The following is a 24,963-nucleotide window of genomic DNA, read 5'->3' as shown; positions in this document are numbered from 1 at the left end:
ATTAGCAAACATAACCATACTCACGAAGACACCGGGGCATCGGAATCCATTGACCAGTTATGTCACACTTTGCAATACCAGTTGGCATATTATTTGTAGTTTTATATCCCTCCAAACATGCATACTCAATTGTATCTTCAAACAGGAACATAGTTCTATTTGCATGGTAATTCAAGATATTAATATCAGGTGTTGCACATGATTCTGTAGAAAAAACCCTCAAAGTTAGTGTATTTGTTGAGTACATACAATACACAATACACAATACACAATAGTGTATTTGACAGAAACACTGTCCTTTGGAGCCACCATTTCTTAGGTGCTTCACTGTGTGCTAGCTTACTGAGCTACTCATATTTGAAACATTAAAACCTCTGCATTGCCAGATTATGAATGTAGAATATTGTATGTAGCATATTCACATAATATCTACTGCATTAATCTTCAGAAAGATGTATATAGAAGTATAGTGTAAATATTTCTTCCTTAGATTCAATTCCTTTGAATTGAAGGAATGAGCCTTCTATTCCTCCTCCTCATTATTATTATTGTGTTATAGCAAAGAGTTTGTACTCCTGTTACCCATGATGGTTCTGAGTGGGATCAGAAAAAAAGCTTCAAAAGGTTTTGGTCAGGATGGAGTTAATTTCATTTGTAACAGCAGATAAATGCTGTGTTTGAGAGTAAAATGGGAGTACTGCTGATAACACCCTGATGTTTCTAGTTGCTGTCAGACAGTCAAGGACTTTCTCAGCTCTTCATGAGAAAGGAGGGGCGAAGCCAGGACAGGTGACCCAACTGACCAAAGAGAGTATTCCACGCCAGTTACGTCCTGCCCAGGATATCGGGGGCTGACGGGAGGAAGGCCTGGGGGGCGGCTCCGGGACGCGCGGTTCTTGGGGGACGGTCGGGTTCTGGGACGGCTCTGGGTGGCACGGCCTGAGTTGTGTGGTTTGGTGAGAAACTGCATTGTGTATCAACAGCTTCATATATTTTGCTTTGAAGTCCTGTTAGTATTGTTACATTGTATCTTTCTGTTATCTTAGTAAACTATCCTTATCCCAACCCACGGGCCTCTTAATTTCTTGATTTTGGGGTTATTTGCCCCTTTCTCTTCCTTTTTTCCCTTCCCTTACTTCTCACCCCCCTTCCCTCTTCCCTTTAACCTGCTCTTTTCCTTAAAGGAGCAGGCAGCTGCGTGGATCTTGGCCCTCAGCCGGGGTGAAACCACGACACCTAAGTAAAGGCAGTCTAAAATAAAAGGACAAGATGATTAAATATTAGCTGAAGTTGGTCAACATAGTGAGACTTGGTATCGTAACACTGGAATTAACTCTACATCCCCATTTGTATGTAGAGTGATAACGTTTCCAAATCATGAACCCCACTTTTCTCTAGATTGGTCACATTTAAAGAACATTCTTGGTAGAATCTCATGGTTCACATTTCTTCATAAATCTTCCCTTGCAAATGTGAAAGGTGAGAGAATTGGGAGTAAATTTGGGTTTATGTCCCTTGTATCAGGTTTGAATAACTGAAGAGGTCAGTGGTTAGCCTCTGCTGTGCCCTAGAGGTTGAAAAAGATAGCACACCTATCTTTAGATAGTAGATATTTCCTGCCTTACTTCCTTTGTTTTCTCTACTTCTAGGGTCACAAAGAGGTTAACCTGTGGAGGATCAGTCCTCGATTTGAGTCTCCCTTTGTCCATTAAGAAAAATCTACCAATCTAGAAGACAAAAATCTGGGTACAGAGAACGTCATGTCTGCATCAGTCACAATGATAGGGAGCTCTGAAACCTTTATGCTACTCACTGATGCACTTTGGAGGTGGAGTCCAGCCATTCTGTTGACACTGAATCACTCCTCTTTGTTGTCTTTCTGGAGTTAAAAAGCCAGACTGACACTCATAGGTGACGTACTCCTGTAAACGAAATACTTTGCTTCTCAAGAAATGACCATTCTCAAAATTAAAACTCTGGCATGTTTCTGAAAGAGAGAAACACAATTTCTTCCGAGTAAAACGCTGTTAAACTGCTGCTGCTTATGATACACAGAAGAAGGACAAATGATACAGCAGTAGGGTTTAGAAAAATTTTAAGAGCACATGAATTTTTTGCTTCTGCATTTAGCTCTGTTCCTGGGGGACAACTGGAAAGTGACAAGTTCACAGTTACCAACTAGTGCAGCACAAGTTGGTAACTGTGCTGGTAATCCGCCAAGGCGAATTCATTCCCAGTGCACATACTACAGGACTAAAGTAACTATAACAAGATTTCACTACTGAAGACAAAAGGACTATGGCTCCATCCCAGAGTTGATATTCCAGGAGATCTGTATGAGCCATGTGTGGACATTTTACAGGGTTACAGTCTGCACGTTTGTATAGTGACTGATTGCAGCAGCATACAGGGACATAAGAACTGCAAGGGACAGTTGAGAGAATTGCAGCATTATATTTCAGTTGTAGAGTATCAAGTCTTAGAGTTACTAAGCAGTGGTGACAGATTATTGCAGGTGATGTGATGATGGATTTACTGGTTTTAGCTAGAAACCTCAACAAAATCCAAGCACTCACTTTTACGGACACATTTCAGATGAGGTGACCAGCCATTCTTTGTGCATGTGGCTTCCCCGTTTCCACGCTCAGTCTGATAGTCTTCTTTGCAGGCATATCTAATTTTTTCACCTTGTTTGTAAAACCACTTTAGTCTCTCTAAGAAATAACCATTTTCCACATCTCTGGCATAACATTTTTCTGAAGAAAGAGGGTAAGTATGTTTAAGCACAGTAAACTGTACAGCAAGAACTGAGGCAAATTAATTCAGCTAAGCACACAGGCTCTACCTCATCCTCTGCACCCAAAAGCCCAGACACAAGGAACATGGCTAAAGGAATGCTCTAGCTGTGTTACTTGTCCTTTCCTCTGGGCAGGACCAGGCATTTCCTGCACTGAGCACCACTCCACTGAGGGCCACAGGAAAAGATCAACCTTTTGTAATCCACTTCCAATCCCTACCATTAGGTAGAAACTTTACTGTGGCTGAAGATGTGTGTTAGGAGAGAATTTAAATCACTGCTTTAAATGTATCTTCTATAGTTCAGCCATTAAGCCAGTGTATCAGGATCCTGCTGATGCCATGCTCACTTCAAGCTTATTGCAAGAGTCTGCCACCTTCTCAGCTCCACATGTTATCCTAAGGGACCAAGCAATGGGTCTCAGAGGAACCTTCAAAGTCCTCAAGCCACAGAAGGGTCAGCACTCTGCATGTGCAGCCATGTGTGCAAGGCAAAAGCACGCACATGACCCAGAAGTCAGAGAACAATTTCCTATGTATTTCTTAATCTCATGGATAGTTTCAGGAGTAAAGAATCCCCAAAATCCAAAAGCATTGTTTCAGCCTTACTTCAGAGTGTCACTTCCCAGCTGATAGTTTGAGCTCTGCTGATAAGATAATAGTCTAGGTGCAGTTCTAGGACTCAACTAAAGCAGTTCTACTTTAACAAACTGTTGTTTCCCCATGTGCTTCATTGGCACAAATTTGGCTGCGGAGACCCTTGATAATTATAAGTGAATCGAGCATAGAGTGAAAACATACTTACTGAGGCATTTTGGCTCTGGAAACCAGCCCGTTTCATAACAGTACGTTCGTTCCCAGGTGTTTGTACTTGGAGTTGAATAACCTTCAGAGCAGAAGTAATCAACAGACTGCCCACGCATTGCTGGAAAGTAACGGTCTTTCTCGTGTTCCAATGCGCCAGATAACCCGCCGTTTTCTATAGCTGGGTAGTCACATGGTTTCGCTTGAAACAGAATTTAACAGCAACAATATCAATACTTGCATGACAAAAAGCTCAGGACACATTCGAATTCAGATTCATCATCTGAGTGCTTTCTGAAACTGCCAGAATCAGGACTGCACACTTTGGCAGATCCTCGGGAGCCCAGGAACAATTGCACCCTACTTCTGGTGTCTTTGTCATTATCTACACCTACAATGGTTCGCTCTGTTTCCATTGCAACTAACAGAAATTCAGCCAATATTCCCAGAGAACTCCAAAGACTAATTCACAAGACCAAATGTTGGACTTGATGATCTTAAAGGTCTTTTCCAACCTTGTGATTCTGTGAAATGTAAGTATTTATTCTGTTCTGGGAGTTCACCCACTGACACCATTGAATAATGACTGAGGCGCTCTTAGAATGATACCTGAATTTTATAACCCACATATACATAAAAGAAAGATTAATCTGGGTACTATTCAGTGCACTTTTTTGGAACAGTTCAAGTCATCCAAAGGTCCATTTTCAAGACTGATTTCATCAGGACTTCCTCTCACATCCTATTTTCTCAGATTTTCTTTTATTTTCAGTGAACAAAGATCAAAGAGTGCTAGATCACTTAATTGGTAATTTATTTATTTGCTTGCTGATAATGTGCCTACTGTATAAAACTATCTGTGTAATTATGGGAAATTTAAGACAAGAAAGAACTTGCAAACAAAGAAGAATATCTTGTTTCATTACTTGACAAGTTATAGTAGGTAGAATAAGGCTGTGATTGGTCATAATACACCAACATACAACTGAAGTAAAAACGTAAAGTTGTGGCAATTATGATGAAAGACATTGTCCAACCTTTAACTATGTTTTGGGTTGGTTTTTACCTTAACACTCACTATCTCCTCTTATCCTGACTGGCAGGCTAATCCTCAGGTGGACCACAAACCTTCCTGACAGGGAGCTGACTATGGTACTTCTTAACACGTTCTTTCACAAATACAGTAATAGATAATACCTGTGTTTATAAACAATATAAATGTATATTATACCATTGGCTTTTATAGATTTTTTTTCTAAAACATCAAATTAAGTTTTACAGCATGAAGAAACACTATGAATAAGAAACTCTCACTTATTATGCTTCTCAAGTTTTTCTCTTGACTTCTTTTTCACTGACATATGTCCAACAACTCTACGTGTTCTGTCTTCATTCATGAGAGCTACTTACAGATACAAGCTGGTTCAGGCACCCAGCCAGCCTTTGTGCATTTAGAGGTGCTCTCAGCAGTCAAAGTTTTGAAACGATATCCAGGATTACACCGTATTGTGATGGTATCACTTGCTACGTAGTTTTCTTTTTGAGGACTAAACCACCCATTAGAAATTCTTGGAGGAGTGCATACGATTTCTAAATAAAAACAGAAAAAATTGATGTTAATTTGAAGAATATGTTTATATTTGGTGCGTAATTCTTATTTTCATATTATATTGACCCTAACTGCATAAAATTGTTCAAAATATGCTTCTTAGGGCAAAGAGATTGCATTTCACTCCCCCCCTTAGAAATGTACTGTCTGTAAAAGAAGAGTGACAGCTGTTACTAATGTCATGTTAATCAGAAGATTAAAAATTAATTGCAAAGAGAATGGGTGGAGCAGAATCTGGAGGTGATGACTAATCGTTACCAGTAGGTCATTCAACAGCTGGAGCTCAAAATGACCTATGCTGGGCTCACTCACAGCTCTCCTAGGCTGATTTACAGGCACTGTCCCAAAGGAGGGCAGGTTCACTGACAGGTCCTGAATGGAGAAATAACTATACTTAACTAGGAGCTGACCATTCAAAGGCTATGTGATTAGGGGTCTTGCTCTGACACTAGAAATATTTCAACAGCAGAGAAAGGAACAGAATGCTATTCTAAAAAGCTCATGATACCTTTGTGCTCAGAGACCCAGGCAAACATATTATTTATAATCTGGAGCCTGTCTTTCAGGTTTTTTGCATTGTACTTCCACTTCAGAAAACATTACCAATACAGTCAGGGCTGGGAGTGGGGCAGCTCAGGTCAGTTCTGCTGTGGAGTGAAGGTGGGTGAATCAGCTGTATGCATGCACTGCTGAATCACCTAGGTTCAGTGGGCAGTCAGGTAGGATCAAGAATCACTGTGTGAATATGCCCCAGGTATTGGAGTCCAGTACATCAGAGTCCAGTATACCAGAGTCTGGTGGAATGTTTTGTTTGGCACTTCTCAAAAGCAGTATGTTACTAAACCATAGGCAATGCATATTAATTAGTATCATTACTAATCTTGAATCAGAAAGGTCAAGAACTGAGTGGGCACTTATTTATAAAGGAGTCTTTCTGGAAGAGGTCCCAGGAAGGTGGGTGGTAACATCCTACAATGTTGCCCTGTTGCCAAAATTTTTTCCAGTATCAAGTCTTCACAGTTTCTTGAAGGCAATTCAAGACACCAATGATTTCCCCCAAATTTACATCAAACTATTTCAACTGGGACATAACATTCATATTCTGTTTGTGGGATTTAGAAAGTAAGAAGGAGTTCCAGCATTGTAAATGTATTCATTTGTAGAGATTCTCAGACTATTTCTGATGGGAAATTTGAACACCATGGACAATGCGGTTGTGCATTAACAGTTCTGATGACATTAAACAAGTTGCTGTGTTCATCTTAGACTAAAGGTTATGGACAGTGGTAGGATTCATGCATATGGTGTTACTTTGGTCTTTGTTTACACATGGAAAACTCTTATCCAGTTGTTTAGTCCCTTTAACACTTAATCCTTCCAGATCTTCATGGGGTGAGATGTGGACTAATTTCTTTTGTTAAGAATAAACTAACTTTGGTCATTAATAATCTCTGAAATTACTTCCAAACACAACAAATGGGCAAAATAACTTTAGGCAAGGCTAACCAACGCAATAGGGGGTTGGAGTCCATCCCAATTCAGTACATCGTGTATCTGCTCTTTCACCATATCCATATCCATCATCACAGGAAAACTGAAGTTGTTCATATTGCTTGTAAGAATTCTTTGGAGAAAGTACAAATCCATGTAGAATTTCTGGCACATCACAGGCAATCTCTGAAATTAAGGAGGACAAAATCCATATATAACTTGTTTACCTTTATGTGCTGAGAATAAACGCCTATTGGAGTATTTGTTTTTCCTCTTGACTTTACAAAACACATTTGTATTGAGAAACAGTTTGAAAGTTATTTGAGAACTCTTTGATGACCTGTTTGTGGGTGCCAGGTGTGGTATAGCATGGAATCAGTAGAAAGCTGGTCACAAGACAGATATCAGGGCTTTGCCTTGGATTTTAATGGATCTCAGAATCAGTGTATAATGCAGGAGACATTCTACAATTGGCAACTAGACTACTTGAAATATAGGATTTTTCCATTTTTCAGATAATTTCATTTCCTTGTAATTTCCAGCAAACCTAAACCTCTCTCATAGCCAGTAGATGACTAGTAAAATGATGGCATCAACAGGTGAAAAGCATTAATCTATCTGGAAAACTGACACTAGAATGCTTTCCTACCTGTAAATGACCCTCAGCATCCTCAGCTCCTTACCAAACCAAATAAAACCACTAAGATCTTGCAGTTTCCAAAATATGCATTCATAAAATCAGAAAATATTCAAGGCTTTGTTTCCTAGGCCACAGAAACAGACATCAAATAGTTCTCTTGGATTCCTTTGCTGGATTTACTTTGCATCTAGGATGAAATATAGCTCAGTGGAACTGCCATTTTTTAATAAAAATCACTGTATTCTGCAAATGTTAAAAGCACCTGTGTTTAATCCCATTTTATGCTGTTCAAGTGACAATAAATGGGTGTTTCAAAACAGCCAAATACAACACTGATATTGTGAAAAAACATACATGTATCTGACATCCTGACATATGTACTCTGCTCTTCTAAATGCATGCTTCCCAATCAGGTAACATAAAAATAATCTAAGAAACTTAATGGACTGAATATTTAACAGTCATTATTGCCATAAGCTTCTTGGGATTCATTCTTACATATTGACAGTCTGATCCCATACAATATCTATTTGCAAAAAGGGAGGAATAACCCCATCCACCAGCACAAGCTGGCAGGAGAGGCAGGGTGGGGTGGACTGGCTGAAAAGTAGTTTTGCAGAAAAAAAACTTGGTGGTCCTGATGGACAAGTTGAACAGGCAGCAAACAAAGAAAACAAGGTCCTGGTATCTACTGGGAAAAGTGTTGCCAGCAGGTCAAAGGAAGTGATCCTTCCTTTTTCTCCTCAGCACTGGAGTGCTGTTTCCAGATCTGAGCTCCCCAATACTGGGAAAGACATGGACATACTGGAGCAGGTCCAGTGAAAGGACATGAAGATATTTAAGGAATTGGAAAAGCTGACAGATAAAAAAGAGGCTTAGAGAATCTAGAGAAAAGAAGGCTTGGGTGGGGAAGGGTGTGTGTGTGTGGTGTGGTGAAGGAGGGAGGATCATGGGGCAGGCAGAAGTAAGGATGATGAAGCCAGACCCTTCTCACTGGCACTGGTGAGAAGCTGAGAAGCAGCGGGCACAAACTGAAATACAGGAAATACCACTTAAACATAGGAAAAGAAAATCTTTACTTAAGAGTGGTCAGACACTAGGATGGGTTGCCCAGAGAGGCTGTGGAGTCTCCATCCTTAGAGATGCTAAAAAGCTGACTGGACATGGTCTGGAGCAACTTGCCCCAGACGACTACTGATCTCACCTACTATAACCACCTCACCTAACTTCATTCAGTAAAAACTAAACACGAATTAACCTTTTAACTTGTTGAAACACATAAGTCTGAAGAAGGAAAAATCTGTCATAATCCTTTTGTATTTTATGTAGCCTAAGAATATGAGTGAATTAAAATCATACTTATTTTTTAAACTTGGTTCACATAGTTTCAAAGCCATATGTCATGACTTTGGTTACGTCAACACTATATTGATTGAATCTTATGTAGACATTCAAAAGCTATTTTTAAAGAAATTAACTGCAGCCTGGCAAAACACACAGCTTGCAGTGAAAACGTGGAACAAACAGATGGTCCATTATGACTATATTAGCATCAATATTCTCCGATTTCTCTTTCTTATACTACTTCTGCATATATGCAGTGGAGGTTGTTTACAGACAAACTATGCTTAATTGCTGTGGAATAATGTGGATTGTAGTTTCCCATATGGTAATTAGTCCTTAGAAGTCTGCGAGAATACAGTTTCTTAATTACAGATAATAAAGAGTATCCTTCTTACCTTCGCACCGAGGCACTTCACTATTCCATTTTCCATTAGAGGAGCAAATGATTTCTTTAAGTCCAACAAGCCTGTATTTTGCATCACATTCAAAATTTACAACCTGGCCAAAGGAATATTCACGGTCAAGCTCAAATGCACCAGTCATAATTATTTTTCCATTTTTTGGTGCTTGTACAGGTAAACATTTTGCCACTGAAAAATAAAATAAAACAAAAGGAGCTAAAACAGCCATTTTGAGGTCTCTTCTGTAAAATAAATTGACACACAAAAAAAGTTAAAATACAGAAAACTCACTGCAATTTACTTATACATTTTAAAAATATACACTCCTGTTATGTGTTCAGATACAGTTTGCAACATATCAAATACAAAACATGAAGCAGAAAGACTGACATAAGCACTAGCTTGTAGACTGGCTCTTATCACCCTCCTCTTTGCCCTTGAAAATTAAAGACCGAGGACCCACTCAACTAGATGACCTCCTGAGGTCTTGCCCAATCTAAAGTATCCTATGAATTCAATGGATGGTTAGATGGACCTTCGATGACTGACACACAAGGCCATTAAAGTTTGTCAAAACAGGTAAATTTACTTTAAAGCTATGCCTAACTGAATTTGCTGTAGGCAAATGCTGGAAAAGTACAGATGGACTGCAATAGTTCAGTTACTAGCTAAAGTTAAGGACATCAGAACCATTATATTACTAAAGTCAAGAAAAACAATGACAGACATAAGCTGAGACCTCTTGTAACTCTTAACTTTGTTATTTCAGAAAAATGGAGAATTAATGTATGTCATCTGATATTTCTTACTAACAAAGGTCATTCTTAGATGTTCACATTGTTATCACTGAACATATATGAAAGTGGCTGGTGTTTTGCTTACCATAGCGCCCACTTCTCTCTGACAACATTTCCGTCTTGTAATTCATCTGCTTTTTCTATGGGCTCATATTCTGTCTTCTAGGATCCTCACAATTAGGACATTATACAAACAGGCAATCATATTTCAGCCTAATGAAAACTCCTCCAACATGAAAGAAAAATCTAACGCTAAACCCCCTGCAATATCTTGGTGACACGTGGCAGAAACATTGGAAGCCATTGCTCTATACTGTGCAGAGATCTCTATGCATAAAATTGAGAATACTCAAAATCCAGTAAACTAAATAGGAAATATATGGGAGCAGGGGAATGTCCATTGTGTTAAGCATGAAGTCCTGAGGTCTAGGTCTCTCTTGCTCTCAATTCTTACTTACTGAAGTTCTTCAATGGTATGTTAATAGGGAGAAGAACTTATAACAAAACCTTAATAGCAGGGTATTCACAACAGTGAATAACTAGCTAAAAACACACATGCTTTCACATACACCCAAAACACCTCATCTCAGCTGTCTTTTGTAAGCATGTTTTGCAGACATCTACTCTTTCAGGGCCTTCAGGTGAGGCGGAGCTTTAAGCCAGTCTGGGAGTGACAAGAGCCCTTTTCATGAAAGTTTTTTAACAAAAGCTTGAGTGCTTATTGGATTAAAATGGCTGAGAAGTCATTGTAAGACTTTCTCTGCTGCATAACTTGAATTTAAACATATGCAAATTTATCCTAGTAGTGAGATCACAGGCTAGTTCTAGATAGCATCAGACAGATAAAAGGACAGTTTGATAAAGAATCAAATGTCAAAGGCCATTTACCTTCACAGTGAGGGATGTCATTGCTCCATCCATCTGCCTGACACTCACGGTAGTTTCTTTGGCTGAGCATCTGGTATCTTACCAAATAAAAAGTAAACAATGCTAAAATACGGTCTCATTATGTGACACAAACAGCAGTGCTGCTGTTTTTGAGGCAAAGGAAGTAGGTTTCATGTTTTAGCACAAACTAACCAAAACACGACCCCTGTTTTGTTTCTTTTAATTGCATATGGCAAAAAGTATGAAAAAAAAATCAGAAAGTAGGAAATAATCAGTAAGATGGCTTCTTCATTGCAGGCAAGGCAAGCTTTGGCTACATAAGAAATAACCATGGGGTAATTTACACGATCAGTAGCAAGCACATTGAAACTGCCTGTGCTCTAGTATGACTGAAAGCTGTGAAGCACCAAAATAGGACTTAATCTAAATCATAGGTATCTCGTGCTTTGATGGGCTAGTATTATCTTAGGTTTGAGGGCAACAGAGCCACAATGCCATGGCTTCTGCTTTGTCTGAAATGTAGTCAGAGGAGGAACAGCTAGTCTGGAAGGACAGTGAAGAACTGTCAGAACTTAAGGGGGACTAAGGGCAATATTGATTTTGGAACTGTTTTTGTGGAACTCAGACTAGATACCAGCACTACAAGCACTGCAAAAGCATGCTAAACCGCTGGCCCATGCTTATAGAGGATTTGTGTTTCAAGAGGAAAGAATCCAGTCATACACATACTTAACTAAGCACAATACTACGTGTTTGCCTTGCTGCAGTTTTCATTGGAGAAGATCAACAGAGGAGGAAGACAAAAGTATTCGTCCCAGTAGTCAGTGAAGATATGTTAGTGAGTCTACCAGTAATGTCTTCTTTCAAACATTTTATACAATCCATTTTACTTCATAAAGCACAAAAAATGACTTACTCTGTAATTATGAGTCTTGGTTCTGAATAGGAGGTTCTGCTGAATGGCCGAATGACTTTGCTAACATAACAGCATCATGACTGCCTACTGGGAGGACACATTCCAGCATAGAGCGCTGCATTTCCATCTGAACTGGCTGGTTGGTGGAGTCATGAGGCAGCTTTGCAGACAGATCATTATTTTTCTACTTGGACAACCATGATTTGAAGTTAGCTACACCCTTATGTGTTTTAGACACTTTGGGTGACAGTTTGAGGTGCGTGAATTCAGTTACTCCAATAGAACCACACATGCAAAAGAGTTATCATTAGTATTACTGTAATTACAGAAATTTTAATTAAACAATTACCCATATTTAAGTATTAGTAATTTGTAGGTGTATTACAGACAACAGTGTAATTACTGACACTTCTTTTAACATTGACACCTTATGTTAACTTCTATATATTGAATTAATCAGGTATTACCCATCATCACATGTGTACTCAACTCGAGCACCAAATACAAATTCACTTCCCCTGGTAAGTTCAAAGGAACCAAACTCCATATCTCCAGGATGTCCACAGGGCTTATCTGGTTAAAAATAAATAAATTAAAAACATTTTAAAAAGAAGAACCTGACCCACTGTGATTTGGAGAGAACAGAAAATCCTGTGATCAGTTTTGCTGTCTAGTGTGGTCTATCCTGAAAAGAGAATGGGACCACTTAACCTGTGGCAGACCATCCCTCTCCTTCTTCCACCTTCAACTCACCGTTGTCAGTAGCTATGCACGGGGTGGTAGTATTTACTAAATGTTGTGGTTTTGCTCCAGCACCATGCAGCCACCTGCTCTCTAAGAGGGTATGTGGGGAATTAGAGGAGGAAAAATAAACTCAAAAACCAACCCAAAAAACCATAAACCTCATGGGTTAGCATAAGGATAGTTTATTGGGACAGCAGAGAGAGAGAAATAACAATAATAGGACTTTACAGCAAAATATACAAAACTGGTGATACACAAATGCAGTTTCTCACTGAACCACACAAACTCAGGCTGTCCAGTTCAGAGCCATTCACCCACTGTGCCTTCACGTTAGCAGGGAAATATGAACAACTGAAAAGTCCTTGACTGCTGGGCAACAACTAAAAACATCCCTGTGTTATCAGCACGGCTTTCATCCTAACTCCCAAACACAGCACTACACCAGCTGCTAGAAAGAAACTCTATCCTAGCTGAAACCAGGACACACAAACATGTTACTAAAAAGCAACGCAAACATTTGTGCAATTTAAAAGACCCGTGTTCACTGAATAGTTATAGAAGTATGTGTAAAACCCAAGAAGGTGACTGAATAAAAACTGTAAGAGAAACTAGTAACACCTTAATTTTTACCAATTCTATTCATCTCTGTTAGAATGACAGTTAGGACTTAAATTTATAGCATCAAACCAAACATTTGTATTCTAGTAGTAAAAGTTATTTGTGTTAGATATGTAAGAAAAACAGATTGTGTGTTTAAAAATTCTGTGAGTTTAAAATCAATTTATTACAGAAAAAAGTATCTGATAGCTAACAATAATAAACTTCAATTTATTCACTAATAAATTCTATATGAGAGTGTAAGATACTTCTAAACACAGCTTACTAGAGATAATGAAAAACAGCTTTCATTCAAATCACGATTTTTTTTTTCACATATTAAAAGAGAAAGCAGGGAAAAATAGTTTTCCACCTCTAAGAAATTATTCTACTAGTTCTATGAAATATATAAACTGAAAAGAAGATAATACTGTCTCTTGACTCACATTCAGAAACTAGGTTAGTGCTTTAGAATGTAAATTTCAACTACATTAGACATGTTCTAAAATATTGGAAGCAAGCTCCTAATAACTTAATATTTTAATAACTGAACACAAATCTGGTTAACATGTCTGGCCTAGAGTAAGATATTCTCCTGTAAAGAAAACAAAAAAATAGATACTCCTTTGAACTGGAAAAATGTTCCTTATAAATACATACTTTTCAGAATGATGTTTTAAAGTATGTTGAAATAAGTTAGTTACAAATAAAGATATAATTGCAACTTCACATTGACATCAGTGGCAAGGAATGTGATCTGTCAGGTCAAATGTTTGCAGCTACTTTGCATAAAAACTTACTTCTGCATTCTGCTGAGGGGAAGTGCTGCTTCCATATTCCGTCAGTACACTCAAACACAATTCGTCCAAGTTTCATATATCCAGGCCGACATCGGTATGATGCTTGAGTCCCATGTAGATAGGGAGGTTTGTCCCATACTTCAGTAGGCACTTCTTTAACCCTCCTAGGAGGTGGTTCTGTACAAGCTAAAAATTGTAAATAAAAAATGGGTGACTGAGGCACATGCTACAAGTGTCCTAACAATTTTACAATAGAAAATGTAGCAAGAAATCCTGGGGACATTTGTGATCAAATGAGCATGTTTTCTACTTTGTCATCACAAAATGGGAGACTGCCAAAAATCCACGTTTTGTATGCTTATGAAGAGTCATTTAGAAGGACGTCAGTAAGTGCCAAGAAACCACATGGAACAGTCATAATTCATGAAATGCAAAAGGAGATGGGATTAGTGCCTGGGTTGTAACCACAGGCATCTCTTATGCTTCCATCTGCAGGAGCTCCTCCATGTCTGTCCTTCCTTTACCACAGAGAACATCTCCACATGTTCTGCAGAGTATCTTTTCAAACTGTTTTCTTCTGCAGCCATCACCATCCTTACTGACAGTAAACTCATGTACCATTTGATCAAATTCTATCATCAGCTCTCCCCTCACCTTTACATTGCCTAAACTTTCTCTCTAGGCTTGAATCACCTGATATTCCAATACTTACCCCTTCTGCCCCATGAAATTATTTCTTATAACGTGTCAATTATTACATGTTATAATTAATTCTGTAATTCACTTTGACCTTTTTTAGCTTTAAAGCGTTCTGACTGTATTTGCCCTCCTTCCTGGGCCATCTCCCGTGTCTATCCAGAGAAATGTACACTCAATCCCATATGAATTACAATAACTTATCCTGAATTCATTTTAAGAAGTTCCTCAACAGCTTGAGACTGAGAAAAAAAATCAGACTAAAGGGGAAAGAAACAAATGTTGGGAAGCTGTAAATGGAAATCTAAATACTCTTTGTTAAGAAACCTTGTGTGTTTGTGTTTATAATAATTAACTGAAATGTACTAATTTTAATGGTTGAAGCTTTACCCAGAGTAAGAGAGTCTGGACAGTATAGCTAGTTAGATGCAATGAAGTCTATTTTATATCTGAACATGAAAGGTGAGAAATCATCAAGAATAAATAACCTCTGAGAAATGAAGCCTTGGAAAAGAAGTGAAACATTGGTGTAGAATAGAAATAAGAGAAGAAACATCCACTACGGAAGGAAGCTTCTTGGTAAGTAAATTCATTACTCAGATCTGGCACAGAAGTTCTCTCACCAGTTTAATTCTAAGGCCACAAGTTTGAGAAAGCAGCAGTTCTCCTACTGAAGCTTTCCTACAGACTGTCCAGGTGCTGCCTGGAATTGGGACTACAGTGAAAATACTTCGGCTCTTTTCACAAGTGAGGGATGGTAGGATGGGGCTTGCTGAAATACACCGTGGAGATCACAACCACACATTAAGTAGCTGTGATTTCTAATATAAAGCAAGCAAATTAAATACTTGTTCTTCCACAAAGAAGTGTGCAAGGCTTGTTTTAGAGAAGTGTTTACAAGTGAGGAAAAGGTTTTGTTACAAGAAAAAAACCTGTATAATTTAAGTGTGCTGTAGCTATGGCATTTTGAAAATGTAAAGAAAAGAATGTGAACTCTGAGATCTGATAACTTTATTTTGGCTGTATTAAGTAGCCAGCAGAAGTAGATGAGCTTTGACAATACTGCTGGGTTGTTTAAGGAAAAGTATGCCCCCCCTTTCATGTTATTTTCCAACTAACTTTAATAAGTATGCTCCCACCTACCAATGATTACATCTGAGTAAAAACTATTGCTTTTGCCCGCTAGAGGGTACTACCCTACTATCAAAAAACCTAGTAGGAACTTCCACTTTCCTTGCCAAAATTAAAACCCATTCACATAACAGTGTTTTTGCAAAGTGCAGGAATAAGCAAAATGAAGACTCCTCTACCTAGTTCTGTTTTTCAAATGTGTTAAAAATGATTACTTTATCCCAAACACTCTTCTTTTTAATGAGAAAAGGAGTTTTTCCAATTCTGCATATTTTTCATTAGATACTTTGAGATTGTAAGGTGAGAAAGCACACTCCAAATTCTGGTTTTAAAAATAGGCTATTTAGTACAAAGAGCACTTCGTGGCTCTATACCTCCCTTACTGACGAGTTGCAGTAAACTTTTATCATCTGTTGTGCAGAATGGGACCTCTTAACACCTCCTTGGTTACATAAAAAAAACCCCAAACACTACAAAATGCAATCTCCTAATAGTTTTTCCAACATTACTGCGACATTCTTCTTTCTGGGTTTTCCTTCAGTGCTCTCTGATTGTTCTTTACCGCTCCTGTCCTGATGTCAAGTGTGTATCTCCATTTAGGGTCACAGTATGTACCTGTATCTCTGACTACACCTAAGGTTTGTTTTTTTTTAATTCAGTGCAGTTTCTTAATAGCTTGAGAAGAACTATTCTGATAGTATATACTTCAAAAACACTCACTGTGTATACTCACAAAATTGGGAGTGTTTTATTTTTGTTTTAGAAAGCTTACACAAAACACCTATCTTCCAGGAGAGCTGGAATTGTGTAGTGTTTATGTGTGACTTGACCTCAGTTAGAGCTAACTCAAGTTGCTTTCTTGCAGCTTATGCTAGTTGCAGCCTCCAGTGCCAAGCACAAACTATCATTTTGCGTAGAAGCATTTCTCAGCCCTTGTGCAAAACCCCACCTCTAGAACAACTCACCCAGACTTTCACTATGAAACTTGAACTAAGAACCCTGCATGACCCTTGGTAATAGTTGTTCTAGATAAATCAAATATTGCTACATTCACATTCCTTTGCAATCTCTCTGATCCAAAGAGAGGGTTACAAAAAGGAACTGCAAATTCAGGTAAAATTTCTTTTAAAATTCTGTGACTTTTCTGGACTTCTTTGCAAACAAATTAGACTTTATTAGTTGCTTTGGAGCAGTATTTATTATAAGTATACATAAAAAGGTAACACGTCATTAATGTCCTGATTTTTCAATGTGTTCAAAACCACATAGCACCCTTCCCACTACAATCTCTGTAAAGAATCCCAGACAGAAACCAAAAGAATTATTAAACATACATTGAACAATATAAATACAGTATCAAGAAAAACACATTGAACCTAAAAGAAGAAAATATCCGGCTTCTGAAAAGATACCCAGAATACTAGCTACCTCTTTAAGCATGTACAAAAGCATACCTGCATATATTTATCTCATTTAATGGGTTAAAAACCAGACTTTCACTCAACAGACAGTTTGTAAGCTTTTCAGTCAATTTAGCAATCTTCTTTCTCAGATTATCTCACAGGTTATTCCAGACAGAAGTGCAGATTAACATAGTTATTAATCTACCAACTGTTTAGAAGTTTTGGGTGTTAGATTAATTAAAAACCATAATTAATAACAAATTATCTACCTGTCTCTAGTTTACTGGCATGCAAATCTCTACAAAAGATTTGCAACAGGCTATAAACAGCAGTAGCTATCCAAATAAATAGGAGAAATAATACTTATGACAGGACATTAAATACTAAAGGTGCTAAATACTGCCAGAATGAATCTCAATTACTGTTGCTAGTTCATTAAAATAGACTACAATGCAACCTTTCTATTTACATATTGTTTTAGTTACCAACTTCACACACACTTTAAGAAATACTTTTTCCCCCACAATAAAGCTTACCTCTTTCTGCAGTACAATACATCCAACACAAGAACAGAACTGTATAGCCCAGGAACGACATTCTGGAGATTCAGAAGCACAGCAAAAACATTTAGTATCGAATCCTACTTTTGTATTGCTTTGTATTATTTCCACTCCTGCTTTACTTCCTAACTGCTCCAGGGACTGACCTTGCAAAGCATTTATACTCTGATTTCAGTGGTCACTTCCCCTAATCCTCTTGCAACACACAAGTGGTTTGTGGTTTTTTTTTTCCCCTCTCCAAACTTTGCTAAATGGATAAATAAACAAACATCTGGCAGTTTTGGTTGACAGAATCCTTCCCTGTGGTCTGCTTGTTTTTACATTATGCTACATTTTTTATACAATTCCCTTCCATTCTCAGATAAACTTATTTTTTATTGGTATCCCAAAAGAAATTGTATACATTATTCTATGATTCCTTGTGTCTGATATGCTTAGTTAAAAAAAAAAAAATTACATTAAATGTGTGTACAAAGGAACTTCTCTCCTGTACACATATAGTTAAAGATCTATGCTGGAAAGAATTGAAATAAAAAGCAGACAAAAATACAGATTGACTAACTAACCTGATGGCTCTTCTGCAAGATAACCAACTATGCAGAGCAAAGGAAATGTTCTTGATCAAACAGCTGATTAAATAGACCTAGGTGATGTTGAAGCACTTACTTGAGTATCACATAAGGAATGGTAAAGTGAAGACAACATGAATGAATGGTAACATATATAATGAACTATCGAAAGAAAAATAATAAAGATTGTGCTAAGAGCAGAACTATGTGGCAAACTGGGCTAGCAGAGGTACTCCACATGGATTTGTGTATGCAACAGTTTTGTTAATATTTTCAATAAATGCCTTGGCTTTATAAGAACTGCACTCCAGTGGAAACGTGGGTCATATGAGGAGAATTATTTGATACTGAGAATTAGGGGGAAAAAAAACATAAGAGTGCAAAGTGCTCTCAGGAGACAGACACAAAACTGCTGCACACCAGATACTCTGTAGTGATGATGTCTGGCTGGCACGGAACATACACAAGTTGATCTTGTATACGCTCCCAAAAGACCAAATAATAAACCCTTAAAATTGCTGGCTTAGTTAGCCTACAGATATGAAGTAAAAAATAGTGTGTTTAGAGAACAGATCTGAAATCAAACCTGAATTCCAAAGCAGTTAAAAGTTTGTTTTTTCTTCTCAAAATGTAGCTGGAATGTTGTTGGGGTATGTTTTTATGGTTTTTTTTTGTTTTATTTTTTTAACCTGGGGTGTTACCAGTTCTAAGAAATGATCTTTGTGAAAACTGGCATTTGGCTGTTTCACTAAAACCACTTCCAGACAGCATAACATCTCTTGCTTTCCCTCCCCCTTTCTCTTGCCAAGCAACTCCTATGTGAATACTGAACTCTCATTCTTCTCTGTGACTCTGCAGTGACTGCTCTACACTCATTTTGCAGTTACTGATTGATCAGTAACAACTCAGCCTAAGCTGAGTTGTAAGAAACAGCTCCTCATAGAGCTTCACTGTTCACATTTCTAATTCCTTTTGTCCTGTGGTAGAAAACCACTGCTGCTGCAGACAGCAGTGCTGCAAATACACCAAGAGAGTCCCACCAATCTTATTGCATTACCATACATGCATGCATTTACACACTTCCATACCAGTGGGCTGCTGGGTGCCAAAGCTAGTTTCTTTGCAATGGTGAAGGACTTAGGATGGTTTAACCTTCCCTGTCACAGTACCTGTACTAACTGCTTTTCAAAAGTAGCAGTGACTCAACTGCTTTCCCATACCTTAACTACTGCTGGGAGCTAAGAGAGCAGGAAAAAATTGAGACATATTTCTAGGACACACTCAGATTCCAAACCCAGGACAACAGCTCACATGAATTAGCCATAAAGATCCATGATGCAGGAATGGGTTCTGTAATTTCTCTAACTTTAAGTGTTGTACCTTCTGATGTCAAGAAGCTCCATCAAAGAGGTTCAGGTTTTGTCAAACTGCTTTTGAGTTATAAAACCATTTGACATATCATTATGGGCTTGAAACAAAGTCAGATACTTCCAGCTGCAGCTGAACCAAATCATAAAATCATAGAATGGCATGGGTTGGAAGGGACCTCAAGGATCATAGAGCTCCAACCCCCCTGCCACAGGCAGGGCCACCAACCTCCAGGCCTGGATCTACACAAGGTTGCCCAGGGCCCCATCCAACCTGCCCTTGAACAGCCCCAGGGGAGGGGCATCCACCACCTCTTTGGGCAGCCTGTTCCAGCACCTCACCACTCTTTCTGTAAAAAACTTCCTCCTAATATCTAATCTAAACCTTCCTTCCTTTAGTTTTAATCCATTCCCCCTTGTCCTGCCATTGGCTACCCTTTTAAAAAGTTGATTCCCCTCCTGTTTCTCTGCTCCCTTCAGGTACTGGAAGGCTGCAATGAGGTCCCCCCGCAGCCTTCTTTTCTCCAGGCTGAACAAGCCCAGCCCCCCCAGCCTCTCCTTACAGGGGAGGTGCTCCAGCCCTCTAATCATCTTTGTGGTCTCCTCTGAACCCTCTCCCACAGTTCCACATCTTTCTTGTACTGGGGGCCCCAGACCTGGACACAGGACTCCAGATGGGGCCTCACGAGGGCAGAGTCGAGAGGGACAATCCCCTCCCTGTCCCTGCTGCCACCCCTCTTCTGATGGAGCCCAGGATACCATTGACCTTGCGAGCTGCAAGAGCCACTGCTGGCTCATGTTAAGCTTCTCATCCATCATGACACCCAGTTTCTTCTCAGCAGGGCTACTCTCAAGAAGCTCTTCTCCCAGTCTGTATGTGCGTCTGGGATTCTTCCGGCAAGACCTTACACTTCGCAGTGTTGAACCTCATTAGGTTCACCTGGGCCCACCTTTCCAGCCTGTCAAGATCCCTCTGGATGGCTTCCTTTCCTTCTATTGTGTCAACCAGAACTGAAAATTTGCCATAAGTTTCCCAACTGTTCTCTATAAATACAGGCAATGTTAAAACAACCTATGAAAAATAATAATAAAAAAAAACCCTGTCAGCAGAGAAGAGCAGACAGGTATGAACTTCTTATGAATAAGTTTAGGCTGAAAATTAGAAGAATTAACTAAGTAGTAAGGCTTTGAAGCAATCATTGTATAAGTATAATTCAGGCCAATATAAATAAACCATCTTCAATCACAAAGCAAGGGACCAGACTTGGTCCTTTCAAGTCTTGTGTTTATGATCTTAAGTCATCCATTAAACTTACCCTAACCAAATGGGAATAAAATCAGGAACTCAATCTTTCCTCCGTTCCTCACTTACTCCATGAGCTATCAATCACATCAAAACTCAGGTCTTCAATTGTGTCTGACTTCCTTCATCACCTCCAGCCTGTAATAAAGCAGAGTACATAGGCCTCAGGACCACTAAGCCAGAAAAAGTCATCTCTATCAAACCCTTACCACCCATTGATAAGGAAGGCAGAAACATCTAAGTAGCTATGCAACCAAAGGTAGCTGGATTTTACCTATGGAAGCAGAGCTATTGCCTTAGGAACTGATGTGACTGCACTCAAATATTGCTGTGGTCAGAACCAGCCAGCCAAAATATCTCCACATATAACTGCTTGTCAAGGTATAAGATCATAGGTAAATTCATGTCCAAAGCTCCTGCTTAAGACAGTCAACCATGAGGTTAGACACCAAAATTCAGTGTTCAAACCCGAACAAATTTGAGAACAGTGCTTGGAAGCCATTTTGTATTTAGAAGAGAGAGAATTGAAGAAGTCTGTGTGTTACAGTAGAGAAATAGCAATGACTAGTAATAGGAACTTAACTAGTTTCTGCTGGATCAGAATCTTTGACCAGCACAATTTCAACAAGTTCTAACTTGCTCTCACACCTGAGTTCAATGATTACTCTTAAAACCCACAGGATTCTATAATCAGTCACTGTTTTGCCCAAAAATCTTCACAGAAGGGTCCTATCCCACTATATTAATATTGAGATTGTATTTTCATTGTCCACAGCTGTCTTGCCTCCCACTGTCAGACAACTTCTCTGACTCATAATGACATTACACAACACATATCTACAATTACAACCTAATGGTGTGACAGGGAAAAACTGCCAGTTCTCTTTGTTTAAACCAAATCACAATCAAACTGGTTTATTTATTTGTACATAATTAACTGGCAATCAGTGAAATACACATTCAGGTTCAGTATTGGCAATACAACAGGTAAGTGTTACTATACAAAATACTAATAAACACCTAACAAATTTCTAACTGCCCTTTCTTCACCAGTCCTCAAAAGTTCTAACCATGCAAAGTTGCAAAGCACTCACCCATGGTTATACACAGTCCCTTTCTCACACATACCTTCTACAGAAGAGCTGTGGGTGCTTAATGTGTACCTCTGCTGCACCTTACGACCTGCTAATGCACACACTGGGGAGAAAGCACCACACAAGGTCACATACTCACACCCACCCGTGAGTCCCTGCCTGCTGCACCCCACACTGTCACTGCCCAAGCTGGATGCAGGCTGCTGGTAGTCAGATAGGGAGGATGTTCTGCCTGGTCCAAACAGAAATTTCGATGCCAGTGGGTGAACACACAACAATGTCAACTCCACTCCTCTTTTTTTACTGCTTGCTCTGCTCCCACTGTTCTCCTTACCACTACAAAGTTTCATTTGTCCCTTAGATTTCTTCTAAATTGACACTTGTTTCAAAATTCTCTGTAACTCCCTGGTTACTGTTTAATCTGGCTGATGGTCATCAACCCTTTCATATGATCAGCTGTAGCACATTCTTGATGGATGAACTTTTAGATCCTTGAGCTCACATTTCTCCTTTCACAGCTGTCGATGTTCAGCCCATTTTACTAAGGATGGGCCAGGTGAGCACCTTTGTAAACAGAAAAAACAGTATTCGATATATATTTTTTTAATATTCCTCCAGCTTCTTCTAATGAAAATTAGATAACAGAACGTGCTCAGGCAGGGTTTTGCAGCAATGACAGGAGACAGATTCTGTCCAATTCTAAAAGTATTTTGTACAATACTTCTGATTACTCTTGTTTAAGTACCATGTCATTCTCCTGCCTTGGTGCTCTGTACTTAACAGTGAAGTTAAAATTACTTGAAAGAGTGTTCTTTGGGAAAGAAAAAAAAAAAAGCTCTCCTATATAAAAGCAGCTGTCATTATCTCTAGTTTTAAATGAAGTCCTCCTACTCACAGCCAAGTGGAGATTTACTGGAAAGCAACTACAAGGTTATCACCATTTCTCACCAGCTCGCTCTCCTCTGCTCCAGTGTTACTGTTCCTCTTGCTCCTGAAGTTTTTATCAAGGTCACCACAGATATCAGAGGACTGTGCTGCACCAGGATCATGGGTAGCCCTGAAGTGGATACTGTTCCTGTTTGGATTTGTGTTATGACGATTTAGCATATAAGAACACAAAGATCAGGTCAGGTTGTGTGCCCTGTGTCTGAAACAGCCTAATAAGGGTCATGCTTGCAGCACAGAGACATGCTTACCAGGCTGTGGAAAGCATGCCCTTTATCTACCAAGATTTCACTTGGATTAGACACATGACAGAACCCCCCAAACCTTTCTTTTTAAAAAAAAAAAATCCTTTCAGAGGAATTTTCAAATTGGTAATTCATCACATTTCTCCTTCTGCCCTAGCTTTGCAGCTTTACAATGACCTTAAAGCTCTGTTCTCACTTTGGGCTATTTCAGTCTGTTACTGTTTCTGAATCACTATCAAACCTTTCACGCCAGCAGAACAGCTTGCAGCTGCACAGCCATTTAAAAAACAGGCACCAAGTGGAAAGATAGGAGGACTCAGGGAACTCTAAACTCTTTTTTTTCCTGAGTTAAAATAATTCCAAACACCGCAGCACTGTACTCTGAAAGGTGTATCAGACAGTAAAATGAAGAGATATGCAAAATGCACAATAAAAGGTAAACAGGATCATAAAAGACTTAAAGGTATGGAACAATAGCAAGATTTATTTACAAATAAATACTTCTTTTAGAAAAAAAACACATGGACCAGCCTGGAGCTTGTGCTGTGGCCTATAGGAAATTATGATTACTAAATATTTTTTTGAAGTTTCATTATGTATCAAAAGTATTCCCCCAATGGCTGTGCTTTCTTAAAAGACAGTTAAAATTATCATCAACTATTCCTGTTACTACTCCAGCACATAACCCAGCTACCTAGCAAAGTGCTGACATAAGCAATTCCTTTTGCAGAAACACTGGATAACATAACTATCATTTATGCTATGGTAGCACTCAGACCTCCCCACCCTGTCCACAGATTGTAAGATTCAGAGTGAAACAAAAATGGGCCTCATCCCTAACAGCCAGGAATCTAGTAAGCCATAACAAATGTACATTTAAACTAGCAAACAAAAAAGAGGGACAAAAATGATCTGCTCATGTTGACCTAACTCACTAGCAAGTTCTTTCTTGAGAAAGGGAAGTGAAAGCCAAAGAGTGGCATGGCAGTGGCAATTCCTCTGCAGCAAGGGAGAAGTAAAGAAAATGATGATGCTTTCAAATTTATAATGGGGAGGAACAGGGAGTATTAGGGAAAGATGCAAGACAGAAATAATCATCTGAATAGGGAATGGCACAAAAGAATAAGGCAAAGTCCAGGCTGTCCTTGGAACTCAAATGGAAATAAGTAATTGATCTTTGATCTAACAGATATGGTGTTATGGTCAGAAAAAGGTAAAAAAGGCTGCCCTTACCCAAGCAGAAACTGACACACAAAATGATGGGTCTGAGAAGAAATGTATGTTAGATTATGAAAAATAAATGTGCAAGAATTAGATATTGTGGCTACAAAGATCTAAAATTGCAATCAGAAAATACTGCAGGCTCAGCAATATGTACCACTGCTCAGAAATACTCCTTTGCTTTCCATCAACCTCAAGAGCACAAATACTGGGTAAAGGTAAAATGAAAGGCTATATGTCTTAAACATATGTGCAACTCAACAGGAACCCACTTAGGCATCCTGGCCTGAACATGTCCATTACTAAGTATTATTAGCATAGAATTGTGACACATGCTTACACTTTTTAGATGCTGTGACTCAGTGCAGCACACCTAGCTTCAGTCCTATAAGGCACCTGTGTCCTGCACTTCAGATTTGAGATTGCTTTTGGGACTCGATGGTCTGAAATATAGGCTAAGAAAAAAAGATACTGACAGAATTCTTAAAAAAAAAAAAAAAAAAAAAAAAATCCTGTGTCCTAACTGAGGAATACAAGGAATATACCTTTTTCTATTCTGAAAGTCTATTTTCTGAGATAAACAATATTCATCATCAAGGTCT

General features: G+C 38.8%; 1 protein-coding gene across 3 annotated transcripts in view; it reads right to left on the bottom strand.

Moving 5' to 3' along the window:
* Window positions 1-17,727, bottom strand: part of CFH (complement factor H) — a 31,026-nt gene extending 13,299 nt beyond the window's left edge. For all 3 annotated transcript variants that reach the window (XM_084266241.1, XM_084266242.1, XM_084266243.1), the window contains exons 1-11: window positions 17,594-17,727; window positions 13,828-14,013; window positions 12,154-12,259; window positions 10,771-10,847; window positions 9,080-9,274; window positions 6,716-6,886; window positions 5,011-5,190; window positions 3,602-3,802; window positions 2,577-2,756; window positions 1,814-1,987; window positions 25-204 (exon numbers count right to left, since the gene is read on the bottom strand). In XM_084266241.1, coding sequence (XP_084122367.1) covers window positions 25-204; window positions 1,814-1,987; window positions 2,577-2,756; window positions 3,602-3,802; window positions 5,011-5,190; window positions 6,716-6,886; window positions 9,080-9,274; window positions 10,771-10,847; window positions 12,154-12,259; window positions 13,828-14,013; window positions 17,594-17,654 — 1,711 coding nt within the window. In that variant the 5' untranslated portion in view covers window positions 17,655-17,727. The remainder of the gene's footprint in view (window positions 1-24; window positions 205-1,813; window positions 1,988-2,576; window positions 2,757-3,601; window positions 3,803-5,010; window positions 5,191-6,715; window positions 6,887-9,079; window positions 9,275-10,770; window positions 10,848-12,153; window positions 12,260-13,827; window positions 14,014-17,593) is intronic.
* Between the last annotated feature and the right edge of the window lie 7,236 nt (window positions 17,728-24,963).

This window comes from Gallinula chloropus (genome assembly GCF_964237585.1).
Source record: "Gallinula chloropus genome assembly, chromosome: 6".
NCBI lineage: Eukaryota > Metazoa > Chordata > Aves > Gruiformes > Rallidae > Gallinula > Gallinula chloropus.
Note: the sequence above shows the minus strand (reverse complement) of the source record. Positions and strands in the feature narration are given on the sequence as shown.